General features: G+C 47.0%; 6 protein-coding genes across 6 annotated transcripts; 3 read left to right on the forward strand and 3 right to left on the reverse strand.

The window, feature by feature from the left end:
• Nucleotides 1–458: 458 nt before the first annotated feature.
• K441DRAFT_536612 (uncharacterized protein) lies at nt 459–4,130 on the forward strand (the record flags this gene model as incomplete). Its single annotated transcript, XM_067642427.1, has 6 exons — nt 459–548; nt 596–658; nt 718–1,896; nt 1,966–3,186; nt 3,241–3,492; nt 3,552–4,130. 6 exons carry the CDS (start codon nt 459–461, stop codon nt 4,128–4,130), a joined length of 3,384 nt encoding a protein of 1,127 aa, XP_067509246.1.
• Nucleotides 4,131–4,501: 371 nt separating this feature from the next.
• Nucleotides 4,502–6,700, reverse strand: K441DRAFT_536676 (uncharacterized protein; the record flags this gene model as incomplete). Its single annotated transcript, XM_067642433.1, has 6 exons — nt 4,502–4,881; nt 4,986–5,043; nt 5,094–5,228; nt 5,295–6,171; nt 6,232–6,556; nt 6,625–6,700. The coding sequence occupies 6 exons, from the start codon at nt 6,698–6,700 to the stop codon at nt 4,502–4,504; spliced, it is 1,851 nt and encodes a 616-aa protein (XP_067509247.1).
• A 414-nt stretch (nt 6,701–7,114) lies between these two features.
• Nucleotides 7,115–8,368, reverse strand: K441DRAFT_601657 (uncharacterized protein). The gene is made up of 3 exons (XM_067645235.1): nt 8,170–8,368; nt 7,949–8,111; nt 7,115–7,884 (listed from the first exon to the last, which is right to left on the reverse strand). The coding sequence occupies exons 1-3, from the start codon at nt 8,245–8,247 to the stop codon at nt 7,187–7,189; spliced, it is 939 nt and encodes a 312-aa protein (XP_067509248.1). The 5' UTR covers nt 8,248–8,368; the 3' UTR covers nt 7,115–7,186.
• An 89-nt stretch (nt 8,369–8,457) lies between these two features.
• K441DRAFT_702573 (uncharacterized protein) lies at nt 8,458–10,257 on the reverse strand. Its single transcript, XM_067653410.1, has 3 exons — nt 9,886–10,257; nt 9,608–9,826; nt 8,458–9,539 (listed from the first exon to the last, which is right to left on the reverse strand). Exons 1-3 carry the CDS (start codon nt 9,954–9,956, stop codon nt 8,804–8,806), a joined length of 1,026 nt encoding a protein of 341 aa, XP_067509249.1. The 5' UTR covers nt 9,957–10,257; the 3' UTR covers nt 8,458–8,803.
• Nucleotides 10,258–10,392: 135 nt separating this feature from the next.
• K441DRAFT_651931 (mitochondrial carrier protein) lies at nt 10,393–12,177 on the forward strand. The gene is made up of 3 exons (XM_067647283.1): nt 10,393–10,704; nt 10,773–11,070; nt 11,133–12,177. The coding sequence occupies exons 1-3, from the start codon at nt 10,534–10,536 to the stop codon at nt 11,933–11,935; spliced, it is 1,272 nt and encodes a 423-aa protein (XP_067509250.1). The 5' UTR covers nt 10,393–10,533; the 3' UTR covers nt 11,936–12,177.
• A 6,118-nt stretch (nt 12,178–18,295) lies between these two features.
• On the forward strand, nt 18,296–19,189 carry K441DRAFT_159687 (uncharacterized protein). The gene is made up of 2 exons (XM_067640246.1): nt 18,296–18,582; nt 18,655–19,189. Exons 1-2 carry the CDS (start codon nt 18,497–18,499, stop codon nt 19,022–19,024), a joined length of 456 nt encoding a protein of 151 aa, XP_067509251.1. The 5' UTR covers nt 18,296–18,496; the 3' UTR covers nt 19,025–19,189.
• Nucleotides 19,190–20,908: the final 1,719 nt, after the last annotated feature.

The raw sequence follows: 20,908 nt of genomic DNA on the forward strand, positions 1-20,908 counted from the left end.
CTTGAATTCCACAACAACCAATCTTGTTGAAGCTCCACTGGGACCGAGTAGAGATAAGGAGGGTATTTGCTGTTATGTTTTGAGGAGAGTGATTTAAAATATGGAAATTAATGAGGGAGAATATATATTTATTCTTTATTCATAATGGAAGAGGTTCAGAGTTGAAGTTGAATTAGGGGGCTTGTCAGTGCTTGGCTGATCTTTGGTCGCGCGTCAGGGATTGTTTGGCGATGACGATCGAGGCGCATCAAAAATTGGAAGCATGGACCGTTAAAGCGGGCCTCCGCATCCTGCTTTCCTGCCTGGCCCTCACTCTTCTTCCCTTCCTTTTTGCCCTTCCACTGTAATTTCACTTGCTCCTGTTTATATCCTCCTCTAATATCCTAATTCTTTAATCGCATTAAGGCCGTGTCCCTGTCTCCGCTTTACCTTCTCCGATTCAACCCTCACTCTTTCAAATGACCGAAACCACGGGACGGTGCCGCTCATGGCATGAACAGCTCCACTTGTTGCACCTATCACCCACTTCATACACTGCACAAAGACTCGTACGGCCTCTTTGATATTTGACGAATCAATTGCTGACATCTGACAGCAACATGCTACCCCCGAACACCTTTTCCTTACCTCTCGGCGCGAATTCATAGGGCCGATACCCGTTCGTTACGCCCCCCAAATATACATGCGCGAAGATTTCGTCTAATACTTGTGTATTAGGAAGGATGGCTGAAGAGCCACCGCCGGGATTGGTACAAACACCATCTGCACATCAACTATTCCTCACGAGCAGCCACCTTCTCAGCCAGTGCAAAGCAGTCTCGCCAACGACGTCTTACCGGGCTAGAAGGTCCCAGCACCTCAGCAATATACGGTCACAGCTTTCCACAACCTGATGATCTATCTGTGGAAGATGAAGAGGAAGCAGGCGGATCAGCAGAAGGCAGTGGGTCAGCGCTAGCTACCACTAAAACTCCGCCAGCAATGCCGATTCCTAGAGGTTCTAATCCGGACGATGAAATAGTCTCGTATGAGAACTCGCCAGAGATTATGGATGCTCCGTCGGAACCAGACGAGGATACGCCACCAACCGGCCGGAGTACCCCTTCTCCCAAGGTTTTGAAGACGCCTGCATCGACGGAAACACGGCGTAAATCTAGCACGCATTCATATGTCACGGCTTCTGAGGGATCACCGGGAGATCATGGTCCAGATCAGACTAGGAAGGATGAGATTGATGGGAAATCAAGTGGACTACAGGTTACAGAGAGATTGGGAGAAGATGGAAGAGATTCGCCTAGGAAACGGAGTGAATCAATCACGGAAACTGGCAACTTTTCAATGGCAAGTTCTAGAGCTAGTGACCCATTGAGAGAAACTGCCTCTACATCGCCACTTCTTCGTAAAGCTGACAAGGTTAAAAAGGAGTCGGTTGTGGATCAAAGCGCGACTGCCACTACAAAGGAAATCATATCCAGAGTGACAGGACAGTCACAGAACGGTCCTGCGGACCCAGCAGGACCCGCAGATGCCACAGGAGAAGATACTGGCTTTGCAGTTACACGAACGAGGTCTACCCTTCGCGGTCTTGTCCACTTCGACATCCCGAAAGATTCCAAGCTTGCGGAGCTACAGCTGAAAGCGAAAGCTGCGCAAATGACTATTCAACGTGCCTCAACACGTGTGAGGAGGAAGAAAGTCAGAGACGGCCAAGTAATTAAAATGGAGCGAATGCTTGTTCGGGTGGACGCCGCTAAGGACGTGCCGGATGATTACGACGAGAACAACAATCAGAAGATTGATTCAAGAACGACTGATAAATGGCGAGAATATATGGTTGTTTGTAGGCAAAATGTCTCCGAGCAGGCCGACTTAGTTCTTCAGATGTACAAAACCCGAGTATGTGCTTTAAATTAACTGAAGTATTAAATTTAGTGTGAAGCTTATTAATTATTTCCTGTGTATTAGGTCATCCCAGCAATTGAGCAGGCTCATACTAACAAGAGTGCGAAACATGAAATCATACTTGGCCGTAAAATCGCCAAGGTAAATCTATACTCCGCTCTAGATAAATCGGTAGTGGTCTGGACACCCAGGTCCCGTGGCACAAGGATCTATATTATGCAAGCACGGACTGGGTCCCATGCTGTGGAGTGGTACACCTTTTTACGGAATGTCCTTGGTTGGCGTAGAGCGTCCGAGCTTCAAATCAACATTCCCGATCTGAGCGTTAGTCTTCGCATAGATGATCCATTTGAGAAATTAGAACAGTCACAAATTGCAGTCCAAGAAACTGAAGATGGCGAAGAGGAAGCTATACTTCGAACGATGAAAGAAGAAGAAGCTGTAGCGAGTAATCTTATCAAAAGGTGCCTGTCTATGCTGGACACTTCTAAAGAATGGAGCGACATTCTAGATGCTTGGTGCAAAGGGGAGCGTATCGGCCTGGCTTGGAAGAGATATGACCGTCTAGAGTGGATCCATGGGGCCAATGAACGGAAAATGTATGGCACGATTGCCATGATGAAATCGCACGAGCTTGAGTTGCGTCCCAAATCGCATTACCCCACCACAGCAATAACCCGCAAGAAGAAGAAGACGTTGACTGAACCTGCACCAGTGGAAGGTTTTCTGATACGACTGACCTCGCAGCGAGGTGCTGATAGAAAGCTAGGACGGTTATTTTTCAAACGACTTTATTTCTCCACGCACGACCAGTACCTTGTCTTTTCCAGGCCGGCAAATACTACCCCCCCTCCTCCACCAAAATTGCCTTCTTCAGGTAACTCAAGAGTCCCCACTGCGCACCAGATCGCAGATAAAATTCCTTTGATTTACGCTGTTAATCCTTATCCCGTCAGAGACGGCGAGATAGAGTGGCTATCTGCTGAGCATTCTGGAACACCACAGAGCAGAAGACTCCACGATCAAGACGCCCAGGACGAGGCGGAGCGTAAAGCGGATATATTGTTGAATTGTGATGGCTACATTAATCTTTGCGACGTGATCAAGGTCCGGAAGGTTCGAAGGGGTGCAACGCAAGCAGATGACAATATCGAATCGGGGTCGGATGTTGACTTTGATGCTGAGGTTGAGGACACTACCAGAGATGACGGTGCTACTAAGGAGTTTAATGATGACCGTACATTTGAACTGGTACTTCGGAACGGATTGATAATTCGTCTTCAAGTAAGTGATAGCGCTCCATCTTTCTTTCTTGCTTTCGTGGCGCTCATTCGTTAGGCCTATGACAAGGAAACAAAGAAGGAATGGATCAAACGACTCCGGCAACTGGCCAAGTACTGGAAACTCCGCACCATTAGTGATATCAGGCTCTATAAATCTGTTCGTCACCAAAATCTTGAGAAACTCAATATCGACGAAGAAACTGAAGCCTATGTCGGCCAATTTGCGCGTAAATGGGAGGTTACGCAATCCTACGCTTCTCCAGAATTGTATAACCTTTGCGGCATTTCCTGTTGTCGGACCATACACGTAAACCATATCTTCCATATTCTGCTAATTGATTCTTCAGCTAACCGTGCACGACACAGATGTCTGGCACTCTCTACCGCAAGCCCCGCCGCCACACCACCTTCACGCGCTGCTCCGTGATCCTATCCACCGGCCAACTCCTCATATTCCAAGACGTGCTGCGCGAGCGCACTGGCAAAACGCGAGCGCACATTCACCACGAGCGCACCGCCTCCATCAGCCTGAAGGACTGCTACATCTACTCGGGTCTACTCACCGAAAATGACCTGCTGTACCAGAACCAGACCTTCGATTCCAACAAGCCGGGCCACCATGCCCTGCCCAAGATCTACCTCGAGGACGGCTGGACCAGCACCGACGAGGACGTCATGACGACGTTCGTGGTGTGGCATGGGCAGAAGAAGGGCTGGTTCCGCAGCGAGAGCGAAGGAGCCCCCAGCGGCGAAGTCGGCGTCAACGAGGGGAAAAGAACAAAGATTAAGCGCGTTGGGAAGCTGGGGACGACGGGACGTAGTATCGTGTTTAGAGCGAGGAGTCGCGCGGAGCGGGATCATTGGGTTTTGGCGATCCAGTCGGAAATTGAGCGTTGTATAGGCGATGAGGATTTTAGGATAACGGAGAAGGAAAAGGTGGGGTAGGAAAAGTGAGGAGGTTGGATATTGAGTCGAATGCAAAGGGACCAGGGGAAACCTCTAAAGTCTTTTAAAGCGAATGGTGGCTTTTCTTAATGCCCACTGAATCACAAGATTACAATAACTGGACCACGCCGGCTGAACTGGTCTCATTTCTCAGCGTGATTTCTGCAAGCCTGTGGGACCCCTTAACAAGCAGACTCTTGTGGGGTTTCAATCTTAAATATATAAATTTCGTATTTAAATTCATCGCAAGTCATCCATTAGCCATGACAGACAGGAATCGTTGCAAAGCCTCCCATTCATAAACCAGCCCTGATACTCTCCTTAACCTGTTCTCCCTTACCCGCTCTACGCCAACTACTCATCCATCAACCCTAGCTATCTCCGCGTTTCATGCTCTCAATGAGTCCTTTCAGCTCCTTAATCTCCGCCGCCAACTTCCTAACCTCCAAAATTGCCGCATTAGTCTCCACATTCGGCTTAGTCAGCTCGACCTTCTTCGTCCAGCCCTCGGCCTCAAAATCGCACATGCCGGACAACTGCTCCCACTCCTCGACCGTATCGTCATCGTCCTCTCCTCTGCGGCGATTATGCCGGACCTTGTGGGCTTGGCGAGTCTCGAGGAAGGCGGTGATGAGCAGGAGCGGGGAGTAGATGACGCCCATGACGTAGTCGTTCAGTCGCTGGTAGCGGCGGCGCGGCATCCACCATTCGAAGGGGATGACGAGACAGAAGAGCTCGATGAGGTTGAATGCTAGATCTATGTATTAGACGTATATTCAGGAAAGGTTGGGTAGATGTTTTCCAAAGACTTCACGAGCCACGAAATTTGGCTAATAAGAGGCAGATGATACTTACGCGCTATGAACACGTTCTCGTCTGGCGCACGAACGAATTGTATCGTTTTCGCGGAGAACTGCGAATTAGTTATGGACTCGTGTCTGATGTCGAGAGACGAAAACTTACCAATGCCATATATTCATCGATAGCATTATCAGTGATGTCCACGTATGCTGAGTTATAGAGCGCAATCAAGATATTAAGGAGAATAACCATAACCACAAATGTAAAGATATAATAGAGAATCAAACCAAAAGGCGGCTGCTCAATATCAAAAGGTTAGCTCTTGCTACAAATTGCGCGCAAACAAAGTATCTGAAGACTTACCGCAAATCGATCAAATCCTTCAAAATCTGGACTCTGCATGATGGCGTTCAACATAGCCTGTACAATAAACATAGTAGCCTCCAGATCATTATCTGCCTGATCCATGCCGATAAATGCCTGCAGAAAACCTACTAACACCACGATTAAAAGGGCAAAGAAAATGAGTGATTCTTTCATCAGGACTTTCAATACGACCAGCATAGCACCAAAGAAGCGAAAGGTATCGAGATACAGTAACAAGCGCATCCAGAACATAGGTGCGGAAAATGCCAAGAAGTTGTAGCTAAGCATATTAAATTTTCCGCGTGTAGAATGCCCCATCGGGTGACCTAGAGCAATCATCCGCGTAACGAACGAAACCGTGAGTAAGGCGTAAAGGGTGTTGTTGAAGACATTCCAGAAGCCGATGTAGCAACGACCTACTTTCCAGAACTTCGAGAACTCGTCGCACACAAAGCCGAAAGTAAAGATATACAAAAGCCCTTCGATGGGATCAATGTCGCCGGAAGGATTGATGGTGTTAATGGCTCCGGTGTATAGTGCCAGGTAAATCAGAGACACGGCAATTTGCACCGTGTTTTGGTAAACTGGAGCACGCATGCGATCCGGGTCGAAATGAACCCAATAGTTTGGGTTGGTCTTCTCCTTGTAATCTATGAACCGGGAAGGGTCCTCGTCATCTTGGACCAACCATCCACGCCAAAGATAGGATATGCATTTCTGATAGCCTGAGGAAGCGATGACTCTAAGGGCATGAAGATCCACGGCGCGCTCTATGGCGTTTGCAGGAAGAGTGTCTTCGCCATTAACAACGATTGAGTAGCGATTGAGAAGAACCTCTTCGAGGAGATAGGACATATCTTCTTCTTGCTCAATACTGACGACGAGCATATTAGCATTGTGCATCAAATCCTACGACAGCACAGTTCAAACTCACATCATCTTCGCGATTACCTCGCAAGCAACTGCCCGCACATCATGCAGTTCAGAATCCCACATTTCCAAGATTGCCTGTTTCTTGAACCATTTCTTGACGACCAACAAACAGTATACCACGCACGCCTTGTACTCCTCTCCGCCCGCACTTTTTGCCGTCCTCACGACCGCGGGTGTGACAACGCTACTGTGTGCTTTCGTTATCTTCCACTCGTCCAGCTCACACGGAATCACGGTTTCAATCTGGTATTTGAGACGCAGTGCGACTTTCGTGACTTCCCCGGCGGGGATTGGGGAAGGAACGACTTCGCGACGCGTCGGGAGGACTGGGATGAATACAATCAGCGAAATTTCTGTATTAAAAGAGTCTGCATCTGAAAGAAAGAATACTAACGCGCACGCGTCTCATCGTGAAGGCGGTGACGAGCGTCATGACCGTCCATGTTGAAGAGCTTGCTCCATTGTACCATTGTATGGTGGAGCTATACTCAAGCTCCAATAATGATTCTCGAGAAGAATAACCTAGTTCTTAGAGGGAAAAGTGTATTCCTCTGGACTCTCGACGTAATTTAGGTGGAGAGAAGAGGGGAAGCGGTTGGCGGTCCATTTGAGAAGTTGGTCCCTTGGCTATCAAGCTTGGTCGAAGTGGGGACCGTGCTGTAAAAACCTGGGCCAGATGACGGAGATGTTGGCGCTCCCCTGTCTGTCGTACCACGGACCCTGACCATCAAATCAGATATCAGGTATCAGATATCGCCAAACCTCCCCGCAAAATGTCTGGATTTGGTGCCAAAATGCACGTGCGTCCGATAGGGTTCAAGACCCTACGATGCACTTGAGGCACTCAGATCACGCATTTATCGTTTCATGAAGCAGTCGGATTGGCTCTCTTGTATACATTCATATCTATTCCCAATTTTGCCATCCATTAACACCATGTCTCATCCCGAAATGCCTTACGCATCCGCCTCGACAACGCCTCCTTCATCACTCGCGCTCTCGTCCTCATCTCCGCTAACTTCTTGGTTCTCGCGCTCCCTCTTCTCCATCAATGCCTTTAGCTCGGCATCATCGTCCTCCGTGACCGCCTTGGGTGCCATCCTGACCACACAGCTACCACCAGCCTTCGTGATATTTTCATCGATCTCCTTGATCGCGCTCTCCAACGTCTGAATTCCAACGCTTTTGTCCAAGCACTGGCTCGTCAAAACGTACAGTGGCGGGCTCACTAACTTCACCTTCACTTGTGTTTCTTGCGTGTTTTTTGCCTCTGCGCAGCGAAGAGCATCTTTAACTGCGTCAATCCCATCATAGCCGAAACAGGTCACTTCAACGTCTGCGCGCACTTTGGTGGGCTGGGGAGTAAGCCGTTTGCCAATGTAAGATTGTAGTTCGTCCTTGACCATGTCACTAGGGAAAGTGACTTCTTTCCAGACATCTGGATTTGTGATGGAAAGCTTGAAAGCGTCAACTGAGTGTCCATATTTCTTGTTTAGTGGCCACGCGATGCTCTGATATAGCGACTCAATCGGAGTATTTGTCTTCTCGGCAACATGGCGCATGATAGAGTGAACCATCTTAGACTTGTTATAGCGCTCCTCGCACTTAACAATATCTTCTACAGATACTCGACGTTTGGAAAGATCGATGTAGCCTGTAGTATCGCAAGTGTTAGAATTCGTCACATTTTAGCAGCTGGACATATTGGATCTACTGACCCTTGTCTTTATCCACCCTAAGAACTACTACAACTTCGTTTCTCCCAACTCTGATGAGCTTCTGGATACTTCTTATCCGACGTCTCGACAATTCACTAAGAAGAATCATGCCGTCAATGTTATCGTACTCCAGCAGCTTTACGTATGCACCCATCTCGGCGATCTAAATCGTCCGAGTCAGTAAGGTCCAGTCATGCTGAAAGAGGGTTTTGATGCCTGACCTGCTTTACATTGACCATGACAAAACTCTCCACCTCAGGATACTTCTCCTCATAAAACCGACAGTTCGTGAGTGACATTGTGGCGGCGGTGATATTCAACGTTTGTTATGGTGATGTGTCTGTGGATGAAGGTCTTTCGTCGAAGCGGGGGTTGTGTATGGCAAGGCTACAGGTCGAGGTATCTCCGGGTAGTTGAGTGTAGCCAAGGATGTAGAAGGGTTATGTGAACTTTAGTGTGATAAGAGTCAAAGAATTTGGTGGGGCGGAATGCCAAGATTTCGCGAGTGGGATAAATTCACGTCAAAATTCTTGTCACCAACACAAACCAGCGAATTCACAGTATAAGAAACTAACATGATAAAAATTCAATGTGACAAACAGAATCTTCAAGCCTCCCCAAGACGATGGTATCTGGCAGAACACCTCCAACGCCATTATGGCCCTCCATCCAGTCTTCCTGACCATATCCATCCCAAGGAATGCCAGAAAATAACCGTAGCAAAAAGCCATCCAAATCCCAGAGGAGCCATAGAATTAAGAACCCATGCACCCTTATTTAACACGTCTCGTCATACTCATCCCTCATCTCCATATCTGTTCACGATAATCATTTTCTGAGTGCGTTGAGCGATTCTCATTTCTTCAAAGCTGCATCATATATGCTTGCAAGGATCCCAATACCAGCCCCAATCATAATTCCAGGATATCCTCCAGGGATATTGTTGCGTATAGCGGAAACAGTCTCAGCGCCAAAGGGTCCCCATTTTGGATAGACGACTTTCGCAATACCGCCTTGGACGGGGGTTATCATGGTAGGGTAAACAATGTATGTCATCAAAGCTTTGACCACATTGAAGGTAAGCGGGTCTGCAGCATACATGCCCTTCAAGGATCTGTGCCTGGTATTGGACCGCAGGGTAAGGTTGAAAAAGTAAGAGACGAGGAGAGGGATAAAAAAGCTCGTCAGAGACCAGAGAGTTGCTGGTGCCCAAAACTCGCTAGTCAAGAGAATCCGAGCATCTGGGACGTGAACTTGACGAGAGTTAAGACTTAAACTAGCAACCGGTGGGGTGTCGAACGGATGGGCCCATTGCAGAGTATTATACTGTAGTCCGAATGCCTCGATGAAAAGAACCGTGGCTTCAACGGCTGTCACGGAGCTGAAGTTCTCACGCAGGAACTCAACAGCTTCCTCGATATAGGTCTTCGTCCACAATTCGTACGCTTTCGATCGCGCAGCTGACAATTGCTGTTCAGCCAAGTTCGCGATTTGCGCCGGCGAGGCTGGGAAATCTATCTGTGACGCATTTCTAGATACAAGCCGGGCCGGAGTACGCGTCACGAGCGCTTTCTCTGGCGTAGGTTCCTCTCTGCGCGGGTATCGATTTAGCATATGCGCGTGTAAGCAAAACGCGTAAATGTAAACAATGGTACTCACAGCGAGTCATTCCCTTCCAGAACTCTCGTCTGGCGCCTCCTGGGCTTGGTGGCAGCAATGGTGCTGGCCTCGTTAGGAGAGGGGCGTTCCCGCTTTACAGGCGATCCAGTACGTTTGTAGAAGTCGCTGAAGGCAGCTTGCTTTCCATAAGTAGTCTCATTTTTCTGGAGATGTGTCTCCAGAGCCACAATGAGATCGCCTCTCAAAAGACCCTCGCTACTGTTTTAGGAAAATTGTTAAGATAGCTGCGCGTTGTTGTATACAAGGCCAATACTAACTCTGGAAGTTCGGCCTGCTGAGCAAGCTCTATCAATTCGCCTTTGCGCTTCTTGTGGAGCCAGGAAGACATTATAAAAGAATAGTGTATTCTAGGTCGCGTAACTCAAGCGATTGATTCTAACAAATCAAGAAGCAATAAGATGTGTTGCGCAATAATTGTTTTGGTTGTGGGGAAGATTGACGGAAAGGTTGTGGAGCAGACGGATGATGAAGAACAACAAGCAAGCAATCCGTTGTTTACGCTGAGTCAACCACGTGATATGTATGGCGCTAAATCCGAAGAGAGAAAAGCGTGCAGCGGCTTGGGAATGGAGAATGAAGCTGTCTGCGCAGGGAGAGACGAGTATAGACAATAAATATGCGAATCCGTCTTGTTCCTATACATGATCACCATCCTGATGGTTCAGACTGAGTTTTGATCCATTCATCGGCCATCTTCGGCTTCCTCCGATCCGCCATCGCTATCGCAAAGAAAAAACACCGATGCGCTTCATTACGAACCCTCCCCCAAACTTAACAGTCCTTGTCAACCCTCAATTCTGTCCCTTCGCGCATCTTTTTTTGCTTAATTGAGCTCTCTGTCTCTCTCGTATATCTTCTTCTCCATCCGCTGACTGCGGCTTTCCGCATACGCTCTTAGCGACTCCATGGTTCTAGCCCGAGTGGCTAATTTCTTTACTGCGTCTGACTCCAAAGAACAGTTCGTGGATGATGGCCGGGAAGGTGGCGCACTCGCAATGGAGCATGTTGGAACCGTGCAGAAAATGGTGGGAGAGAAGGAGGTAGACTTGGAGGCAGCGAGACCGCCCTATATCCATGTGAGGGCCAACAAGTCTCTGATTCAGAGATGCGCGTTCTGTCTGACGGCTGATACGGTGCTATCTAGGCAATGCTATCTGGTGGTATAGGTGGAACAACTGGAGACATGCTAATGCATTCCCTGGACACCGTCAAAACAAGGCAACAGGGCGATCCGCACATGCCGCCGAAGTACACCTCCATGGGCTCGACATATTACACTATCTGGCGGCAGGAAGGCATAAAACGAGGATTATATGGCGGAGTTGCACCAGCTTTCCTAGGCTCATTCTCAGGGACCGTCATTTTCTTCGGAACATATGAGTGGAGCAAGAGAAAGTTGATAGAATCTGGTGTTGCTCCCTCGATATCATATTTTACTGCCGGTAAGTTTGCCTTATTAATTCTTACCCTTTCTTGCATATTTTGTATGCCTAATTTCTCCCAGGCCTTATTGCAGATCTCGCAGCCGCCCCGGTTTACGTACCATCCGAAGTCCTCAAAACCCGTCTCCAACTCCAAGGTCGATACAACAACCCCTACTTCCACTCCGGCTATAATTATAAATCTGCAATTCACGCTGCTCGCATGATCGTCAGAATGGAAGGTTTTTCCGCCCTCCTCTATGGATACAAAGCAACCTTGTGGCGTGATCTCCCATTCTCTGCTCTCCAATTCGCGTTTTACGAACAAGAGCAGAAGCTTGCAAAGTCTTACGTTGGCTCAAAGACGATTGGCCTACAATTAGAAATATTGACGGCTGCTAGTGCTGGGGGAATGGCGGGTGTACTTACCTGCCCATTGGATGTCGTAAAAACTCGTATTCAGACGCAACACAACCCAACCTCACCTCCATTAAAGGCAGAGCCAACCGCAAAATCTCACTATGGCCCTGCAACGTCTCCAGTTTCTCCTGCAACAACCTCAGCTACCCCACCGTCAAAACACTCTACATCTGCATCCCCGACTCCAGGAAAGCCTCCTCCACATCTACACAATCGGCTGATATCAACGTCATCTCCTTCTACCGCCTTGCGAAATCATTCCGCGGCAACTCTTGATACCTCTTCCGTGATCACGGGCCTCAAAATAATCTACAAAACAGAAGGTATTGGTGGATGGTTCCGGGGGGTTGGACCACGTTTCGTATGGACGAGCGTACAAAGCGGCACGATGCTAGTTTTATATCAAACACTTCTTAGATGGTTCGAAAACCATCCACTAGTTTCTTCGAATGATTCCATGTCATAGCGAGAGGATTGCGCCGCATTGATAAATGTCAATGCATTGAGCACGTGCTTGATCGAAACTGGGATTTAGGAAGAGGATAACTCTATAACACTGTAGTATTAGTTATACTGGGCACTGAAATGTGTAGCATGGCATCAATAGGCGTTTTACATAGGTTGCGCGGCAAGGACGCCGCTTTTTTGACTTGTAAATTATGTCATAGAATAGAAATACCAATTAGAATCTCACTCATGTATTAATACCCCCTCACCACACTTGATCTTTTTAGTGCTCTTCTAACTCCATAACTAATGCCATCCGAAGTTGTCAATTAGATTCCCTTACAAAGAAGGTACTAATTGCTAGTACTACCATGTTCCGTTCGATACCTCATAAAAGACGCCCTCAAAATTGTATTCACATAGATGGCCTGAAAAACGAGCAGAATCAGCATTAACGAGGCTTAAATTTACGCCATGAGTTGGAATAACGCACAGCCAATAGTCTGGAAGGATTTTATTAGGGTTCTTCAGTTCTTCCACACTCCACTCACCAATGTTCAACTATCCACTAGCTAATAGTTCAATAATATTTGTCGATCGGGAGACCAAACGATCGAAAGAATGATGACTCTGTCTTATTGCAAGAGGCTCTAAAGACTGACGTCGACACTGACGTCGATTTGAAACTGTTACCTCATTGCCACTTGATCGACATTGCTAATAGGTAATGGAAAGGTAATAGAAATAGTATAGAGTCATAAGGTGTAGGCAACTAGAACAGGAACAGGGTGATCATCAAAATCCGACCTAGATCGACAATATTACTATTGGTGCATCGAACTATCCCAACAACGTACTTACATTTCCCTCTCTCTTGGCTTGCTCATCTATTATGATTTCAGCTACCAAGGTGACCAACTTCTCTCATGAAGAGTACTGGTAGACTTTTAAGACGAGGCATGTTATCAGGGAGTATGCTGCTAATGCAGCTTCTTCTGTAATTTAGTGGGATAAGGGAAATTTTTAGTATAAGTATCAAAGAAGCTTCTGAGTCTGTCACATACGATCACAGATCGAGGAGAACAGGCGATCCCGTCCGCTCTCGCATACTCAAGCCTCGAATCGGTTGACTAGTAGTTAAGTGGGTGACCATTAGCGAATCCCAACTGTCGTATGTTTGTATTCTTTTTGACCCTTTTTTAGGACTATGAGAGTGGTGAACCAGACATCGTGCGGAGGACCTCGCGAAGTGGTAACAACTGGAGCCATATCAGCCTCCCTTGAAGTGTAATAACCCATTTTTCAATTCTGTTTTAGGGAGTGTTCGGTTGCAAAACTTCAGATCAGACCTGAACTGAAAGTCCGGCAGAAAAGGACGCGTTTTGATACGCGTTTGTGGCTTTGTAAAAGCACGGGCGCGTGCAATCTAGAGGCTTCAGATTGAAACTGAAACTGAAATCTGGAACTCAGACCTCCATATTGAACTGACGCCAAGACCTTCAGTTCAGAAGCTTCATATGGTAAAGTTGCTAATTTTTAGTGTTCTTTTAGCGTGCAATTCTGGCGTTCTTTGAGTGATGAGAGGAACATTAAGGGGTTGCAATCTGGAGCTTTTTCAATCTGACGTTGATCCGTGCTTTCACCGGCGTCAATTCGTAGATAATTAGTGGCGCTTAATCTGGTGGTTGTACGCAATCCGAAATAAAGCCGACTGTTCGGTTGATCATTCTAATAAAAAGGCCTTGGATGAGGATTAAAATTAGCGATGTCTTCTGCCCGGTTGGATCTGAATGGCGACAGTAAGAATTAAGAAGAGGACATCGTATAGGGCCTGCAGCTGCTGTAGTAATACCGTCGTCGGTAAGGGCGGTGGCGGTGGGGGTATGGTGCATTGGTGGGCAATCGGACGGGCGCAGAGCTCCAGATTCGACTTGACGATTGATCTGGAGAAAAAAGCTCCAGATTGATCTGACGCCAAGAGCTCAAGTTCAACTACTATATACGGTAAAGCGTGCGAATTTGACGCGGTTGCCGATCTGGAGGGACTCCAGACCAGAAAGTCGCCAGATTGACCGAACAGACACTTCCAGATCAGATTGAGGCTCCAGATCAACTCGATTCTGAAGCCTCCAGATTCAATCTGGAGCTGCAACCGAACACCCCCTAAATTTTGAGGCTGTGCAGGAAAAATCACTCCAAATCAACGGATTCTGAACTGAATCTGATAAAACGCACCATGGTGCCTCAGACGTGATCCAGCAAGAAGGAAGACAGCCCGCTGTCATTCCGACGCTAGCTAAAAGGGATCACTGCTGAGCCAGCTGAGGGTAAGATCCACGCGTAGTGCCGTACTTTTCGGCCCGCTTGACCACATCAAGGCACAGCTGATATCACGTGCCCAGTTGATGCACTGCTCATTCACGCGTCGCAATGCCACCTGCGCAAATATATATTTGCGCGCTGTGGTATTTCGCTTGATTGGCTAGTTCTCTCTAGAGGCCGCGCAATTCTAGTGACCAGTTTAGTCTAACTGGCGGTGCTGATCGCACGTGTTATGCGAACCACTCGCTTGTTATGCGTAGGCAAGCGTATTCAAAAATCGGTGACTTACGCAGGTGGCAATGCTTCTTAGAAGTGTTGCAGCTTCTGTCTCAGACTGACCGTCTTCTCGAACAAGTCGGTCTGCGCCGAGTACGTGAGTAGCGGCAGTGATATACAAGGGGTAGCACACGGGACAGACGCCCCATCTAGTATGTTTTTAAAATACGCGAGCCACCTGCAAAATATACGGGCTGTGTTATTCTGTAAGTGTACTAGCAGAGAGGGCATCTGTAGAGACAGGGTGGCTTAGTTATGCTGCTCCCTGTGGCTTATCAACCACGCGCTGTTTTGCTGGAGTCATAGGGCTGTATGCCATGCATAATTTGATGCCTGAAGTTGATTTTTGGGATTTCAGCTCACATGTTGAGAACCCCATGCAACGAGCCACAACTTTTACGATGTTGGGAGCTGCCTAGTAGATTGAGCAACGTTATATAAATTGCGATGCAGCGCCGGTTGGATTTGGATAGCTAGCATAAAAAACCATTCACAAACTCTTAAGTTTTCTTTGGCACAACTACTACTTAATCTCTTCTAACTGATCGCCAACGATACAACTTCTACACCGCACAACTATTCAGGCCTTCGACAAAGATCGCTGAGCAATATGGACCGGACGATGGTATACAGACGTGTTCGAGTGTCACGGCCACAGAGCCAGGACAGAGAATCAGCAGTTACGCTGAGGAGAAGGATCCGTGATGATGATGAGGATCTACTGGACGGCTTCGGGCAACTGACGTTGAGAGATAACGAGCCAAACACCAGTAGGTTACTCCTGTCGCCCATGGATGTACAGTCGTCGCTGACAGTGCTAGCCCATGACCAGAGAAACTGTCGAAGTATCCGAGGATGCCGTCTCTGTGATAAATCCCACTACCGTACGACGTACGACGATGTCGAATCTCCAGTATACTTCAGAGTTACCGAGAAAGAGTCCAGGGATTCCTGGACTCACCAAGGCATGACGACGGTGAAACGGGTGATGATTAGACGTAAGACCATTCGTTATTAGGGAATATTTCATTGTACCAGAAGGGAGCAATCATATTTGATTATTGTCTCGTTGGTTTTGGGAATTTGAAGGGGTTAATTGGAGTTTCTGGAAGTCGGGCTCGTCATATTCGCTCTATACCACTCAGTAGATATTAAATACAGTCGTTTCCGGGTCTTGATGAAGACATTCTCCGTCGCAAATGTTATGCACGTAGCTTTCACCGATAAGCTGAAATTTCCCGTGGCCACCTGGACGGAGAGTGTACGGCATGACAGCCCCAAAGATAATGCATATAATATCCCCAAGTGCCGCATGAGCCGGAGCCAGACTCGCATATCCTTTATGTGTTGTACTGATATCCGAGTGTGGTTTAGCAAACTGCCGGCCTGGCGTCGATCACTACTACACCCCTTGTCAACTCCGATTGAAAGCGCGTGTCGATCTTAGTGATCAAACGGCAGAATTTATACCTTTTGAAGTAATAAGCACGGCCATTTTAACGTATTTTCACCTACTTTTGGATGCAAATGTACGCATTTTAGTTAGCGTGATCAACACGCGCTTTCAACCGGATGCGCCGGGACGATGTATATTAAGCTTAGTTTAGGGTGCCTTTGACCTTCTCCAGAGCCTCTCACAATAAGCCAGAGTTTTCATTCTTGATCGTCCTGTTCGACACAAAAGTCTAATCAACACATTCAATCAAGGGTGCTGCAGCGTCGCCAAACCGGAAGTAATGACTTCCAAGACTGTGAGCGATTTCCATGAGAAGCAATCTAATAGTCGGACCGCTGGACGATTGGCAAACCCTGGAATTCCCACATTAACAACTCGAACAAACCTCCAACCAACAAAAACACAGGCCACTACATCTAATCCTGTGCTAGCCAAAATTTTCGCGAGATAAAGAGCATTCGAAGTATATCAATAAATGCCGGCTTTGCATTCCCACAGGTTGACCTAGGTAGCAGCCTAAGCCGTCAGATGCCCTTCACTCTTCAGCACGCGTAATCAACCGAGCTGAAATGCAAATTTCTGCCCACCTTTCCAAATTTACAGTCAAGGTATCACTTTCATTCCTCACTTGGGAAATTGACCGTCCAGATTCAGCTGCGAGTTCTGCGGATGGATAGCAATTGGAAGTGGCGGCTTAGTAGACAATAGTAATGTGAAGAAATTTTTACCTTGGAATCCTTACCAGTGTCTTCATTAAATTTGTGTGCCCTATTATCTTGAATGCCATTGTTACCGGTATCAAAGCGCTGTCGGAGCTAGAAGTGACTCCCTTACACCGCCTAGACCTCTAAGCGCGCTCGACAGAGTATCTCGTGTCGACAATTTCCCCGTTTACCCTGAAAGCATGGAAGTGAAGCCGCCCACAATGGAAGAGAGAGCCCAGATGCCAATGGCTTCAGGCTGTAAGAATGCTGGAGCATACTTCGGCCACGTAGTATCGCCGCCAGGCCATTCTAATTTCTGCTATATTAGTTCCGGCACGAAACCAGTTAGTGGTGTTGATTTCCGAGTTGCGTCCCACCTCGACCCTGAATATAGACGCAAGGAACGAGAGTAAGGACCTATATCTCAGTCGTTATATTAGCAGCAACTTAACACACGCTTAATGTAGAAAGAATCCTCGAGCTGCCCACTATCAAGTAATAGGTGGCCCCAAGATAAAGCGGGCCCCACATTACCATCTCATCAGAAGCAGAGTGGCCAAGTCGGAAGAAGTACGCGAGATCCGGATTATGACGGTAATTTCGGAACAAGGATAAATGGTACAGTTCATGACATATCGTGCCGATTCCCGCAATTCGCAACGAGCGTTTACAGATCTCTGCCCCTGGAGACTGGATGATTTTGAGTGGGGTGGCATAGATCACATATCCCCGCTGCGGCAAGTGGTCAAAAGAATAGAAGGAAATGACCCGGTCGTTTTTACTGCTGAGGGTGACCGGAAGCGGCGATCAGAGAAAATAAACAAGTATAATGCCGAAGCCTCAGAAGAGTATTCGGAACGCAAGAGAGCGGTGCAGCGAGACTATGACAGGCGCGTCCAGGGGCTAGTCAGAACATCATGACGTCAATGTAAGCGTGCTGGTGATTCGAAGGAGGAGGAAAGTCCAAGGATTTAAAGAAAAAGCGGCACGAAAGCAAGAATTACGCCTAGTAGCTGCCGATAGCCCTCTTTTTCCTAATGCTCCTTGGGGTGAGCGAAAAGCTCGAAAATTCAATTCCGCCAGCTCTTCCTGCATCAGAAGCTTCTCAGAAGCGGAAAACCTTTGTTCCAGATGAGAATGAAAATGACAAGCCCGCACGTAATGCCCCGAGAAGCGAAGAAGATTAGGTTCTGGGTAAGCCGAAAACTGCCTGGAAGCTTACAATCATTACAAATATTAGGCCGCGCTATTGGGAGACGATCAAAAGCTACCACCCTTAGGGGACCTGTCGAACGGAGAATGACGTACTTATCACTGTTTTTGATACCTAGTACCCTATGTCTCATTACCCCGCTATTTACCATCATATGTCTCATCGAATGTCTAATTACCTGTTTCCACTACCGAATGACGACGTAGTCGTCATTCTATTTATCACCTATCTGGTGTATATATAGAGGCCTTAGAGCCACACTCAATCAACACACGAGTCCTCATTTTCAGACCTTATTTTCAGGTCGACAGGACCAGTTGGCGGCGGGCCCCAGGTGGTTAACTCTTAGCGATTCATTCACCCCCCTTTAGCCTTTCTTCCAGACAAGCCAGCGAAAAGCGCCTCGTGCAAATACCAAAGAAGGGAAATACTGCTCTTTCAGGACAAGGAAAGTACGTGTGGTTCGCTTCTGCACCTGGACGTCGCAAGCGATCGCGGGACCCTTGTACTCCGACACGAGCATGCGCTTTTACGCAGCGCCAGGGGAGGAGTAGTCTTTTCGAAGATGAAACCAAGCATGCTCACTTCTTTGTCCGAATAACTTTGGAGATGGTCAATTCTGGCTTGCTCCTCTTCGCTAGCCGTAATACTCTTTATCACCTAATCATTTTCAAATACCATCTCTCAATATCAATGTATATTAGGAACTTCAACATCGTTAGGCGGCTTGAGTGACTTAACTATTAGCCTACTGTTACCGATTCTAGACAGTTTGGTATTCCATATACCCGGTCGAGTTTCAGAGATCCAGAGCATTACTGCAAAATTACAAGGACCTTGGCAAACTCCCGTATAGCACAACCTTTCTCTCGTTGCAGTCGTCATAATGGGGGTCATCGAGTCATTCAGGGGTGCAGGTCGCTTGGCAACAACGAATACGGAACCTGCGTGCGGCAATCAGAATCGTCAACAGCAAACCTCATAGCCCAACGAACTTCCACAAAGGAAATTTCCAACATCATGCAATTCTCGACACGGCTGACTAGATTCTGCCGATTATACAAAATTGCAACTCTATCCCATTCAGCTCCGATCAGAGCTCCAGAAAAGCAGCTCGTGAGCTACACATCCTGTTGAACGCCCAATTGACCTAAAAAGACAGGTCCAGTCGGCGGACTCATACTAGACATTATATGCCATTTGACGCATCCAATCTCGCAAATAAATACCGCTATTTACCTCCAGATAATCCAACCACTATCATTTTACGAGAATCAAGATGGGATATTACTCGAGCCTGAAAGTTTCAACGCCTTACTTGCACGGCGGACTTCGTACGATTTCCTAGCAAGATTGTTACCAAGTTATAGATTATCAATTCATGGCGTACATACCCAAGCAAAGAACATAGTCCAGTCACCCAGCCCAAGAGCATTCAGATTCCTTCTTGCCACAAGTCTTGCTCCCATGAAAAGGGCCATGATAGCAGTCAAAGGGATCTCAACCCCGAGAATTAGGTCTACCCGAGTCACAGGGTCAATGCAATTTGGCGTAGGCCATGATGCGATATCTTGTGGCGTGAGAGATCCTAAGGTGATGTGTAAAATCGCGGAGTATATTAATAGAGGATCGTGTTCTGAGGGTCAGGCCACTTCGGAGCTTGGGAAGAGAAGTCTGGGAGACGGGCCTCTAGCCCTGTAGCGGGCGCGTCTTAGTATAGATATCTTACCCAGATATGGTGAGCCCTATCTAGTCTCTTTTTGACGCGGATGAAATGTGGGGAAGACCGAAGCCAGCGATGAAATAAGCACGGGGAGAAGCTGTTGAGTCCTCATGTGCCAGGGCAGTGATTTTAACAGGACTCGAAGCAAAAAGGTAAGCAAGTATCTGGCACACCTACCAGGTACGCTGCGTAGAACACTGGTGGCGGACTTCGTCACCTGACATCTACTATATCGCAGAGGCTCTGTTCGGAGCGTCGGGTAACTATACTTTATCTCATAAATCAGACCCTCGGGGGAGCGTTGGTACGTGCACTACGCGCACGGGCGGGCATACTGCTCCTTATTAACCAACGAAATTCTCCCCCGAGGGTCTGAGAGCTTATGGGCGTCGCTTTGGTGAGAATGCAGCGTTAAAATGCAGCAAAAATCACCTTTTTCACTGCTGTATCTCAACTATTTNACAACGTCTAGTTATTATAAAAATACTACGAGGTAAGAGCTCTTTAGCTTCTCTATCTATTGCATTAAAAAACAACGTTGTAGCTATATTATATAAAATATTAGATATNGGCAGTCGGTCGCATTTATGGTCAGTATTTTGTCGCAATTTTGTTANAATTTTGCCTCACTGCNATACCTTACATACTTCTCTANATCTAATTATTTCTAAAATACTATAAGCTAAAAGCTCTTTATTTTCTCTATCGCCTCTANNTTACGGCAATATTATAGCTCTATTTTATAAGAAGTTAGATATAGGTAGTCGGTCGGTTTTAGTTAAAATCTACAGATCCGTAAAAACATTCAAATTGAACATCTGACTTACGTTCTGCGACGATGTATCTCGCCCCCTAGTATTCTNAGTAGGGGGTTATAATTTATAAATATATAGATATAATTACCTAAAGAATCTATTGCATCAATAAAATATATAATAGGTCTTGTGGTTAGGACGTCGCTCGTAAAAATACACAAAATTTGATTTTTAAAACATTCAAATCTCACCAAAGCGACGCCCATAAGCTCTCAGACGCTCCGTTCAGAATTTTTAAATATAGGGAGCAGATATGAGTGATTTTCTAGTGTGCCCGCCCCGTAACCAAGCACGTGTTGATCTAACTGAGTTCGGTTAAAATTCTGCTACGGAGCGTCTGATTCATGAGATAAACTATACTAGGTAATTGCGGTAAAAATTTTCTTAGGGTTACTACGACTATGTTAGCTAGGTATTTCCATCCTACCGCTAGCACGGCGACAGTTCGGGAAATCAACTTAATCCGGAGTTCGGTTAAATACG

Source organism: Cenococcum geophilum, assembly GCF_001692895.1.
Source record: "Cenococcum geophilum 1.58 unplaced genomic scaffold K441scaffold_3, whole genome shotgun sequence".
Lineage (NCBI taxonomy): Eukaryota > Fungi > Ascomycota > Dothideomycetes > Gloniales > Gloniaceae > Cenococcum > Cenococcum geophilum.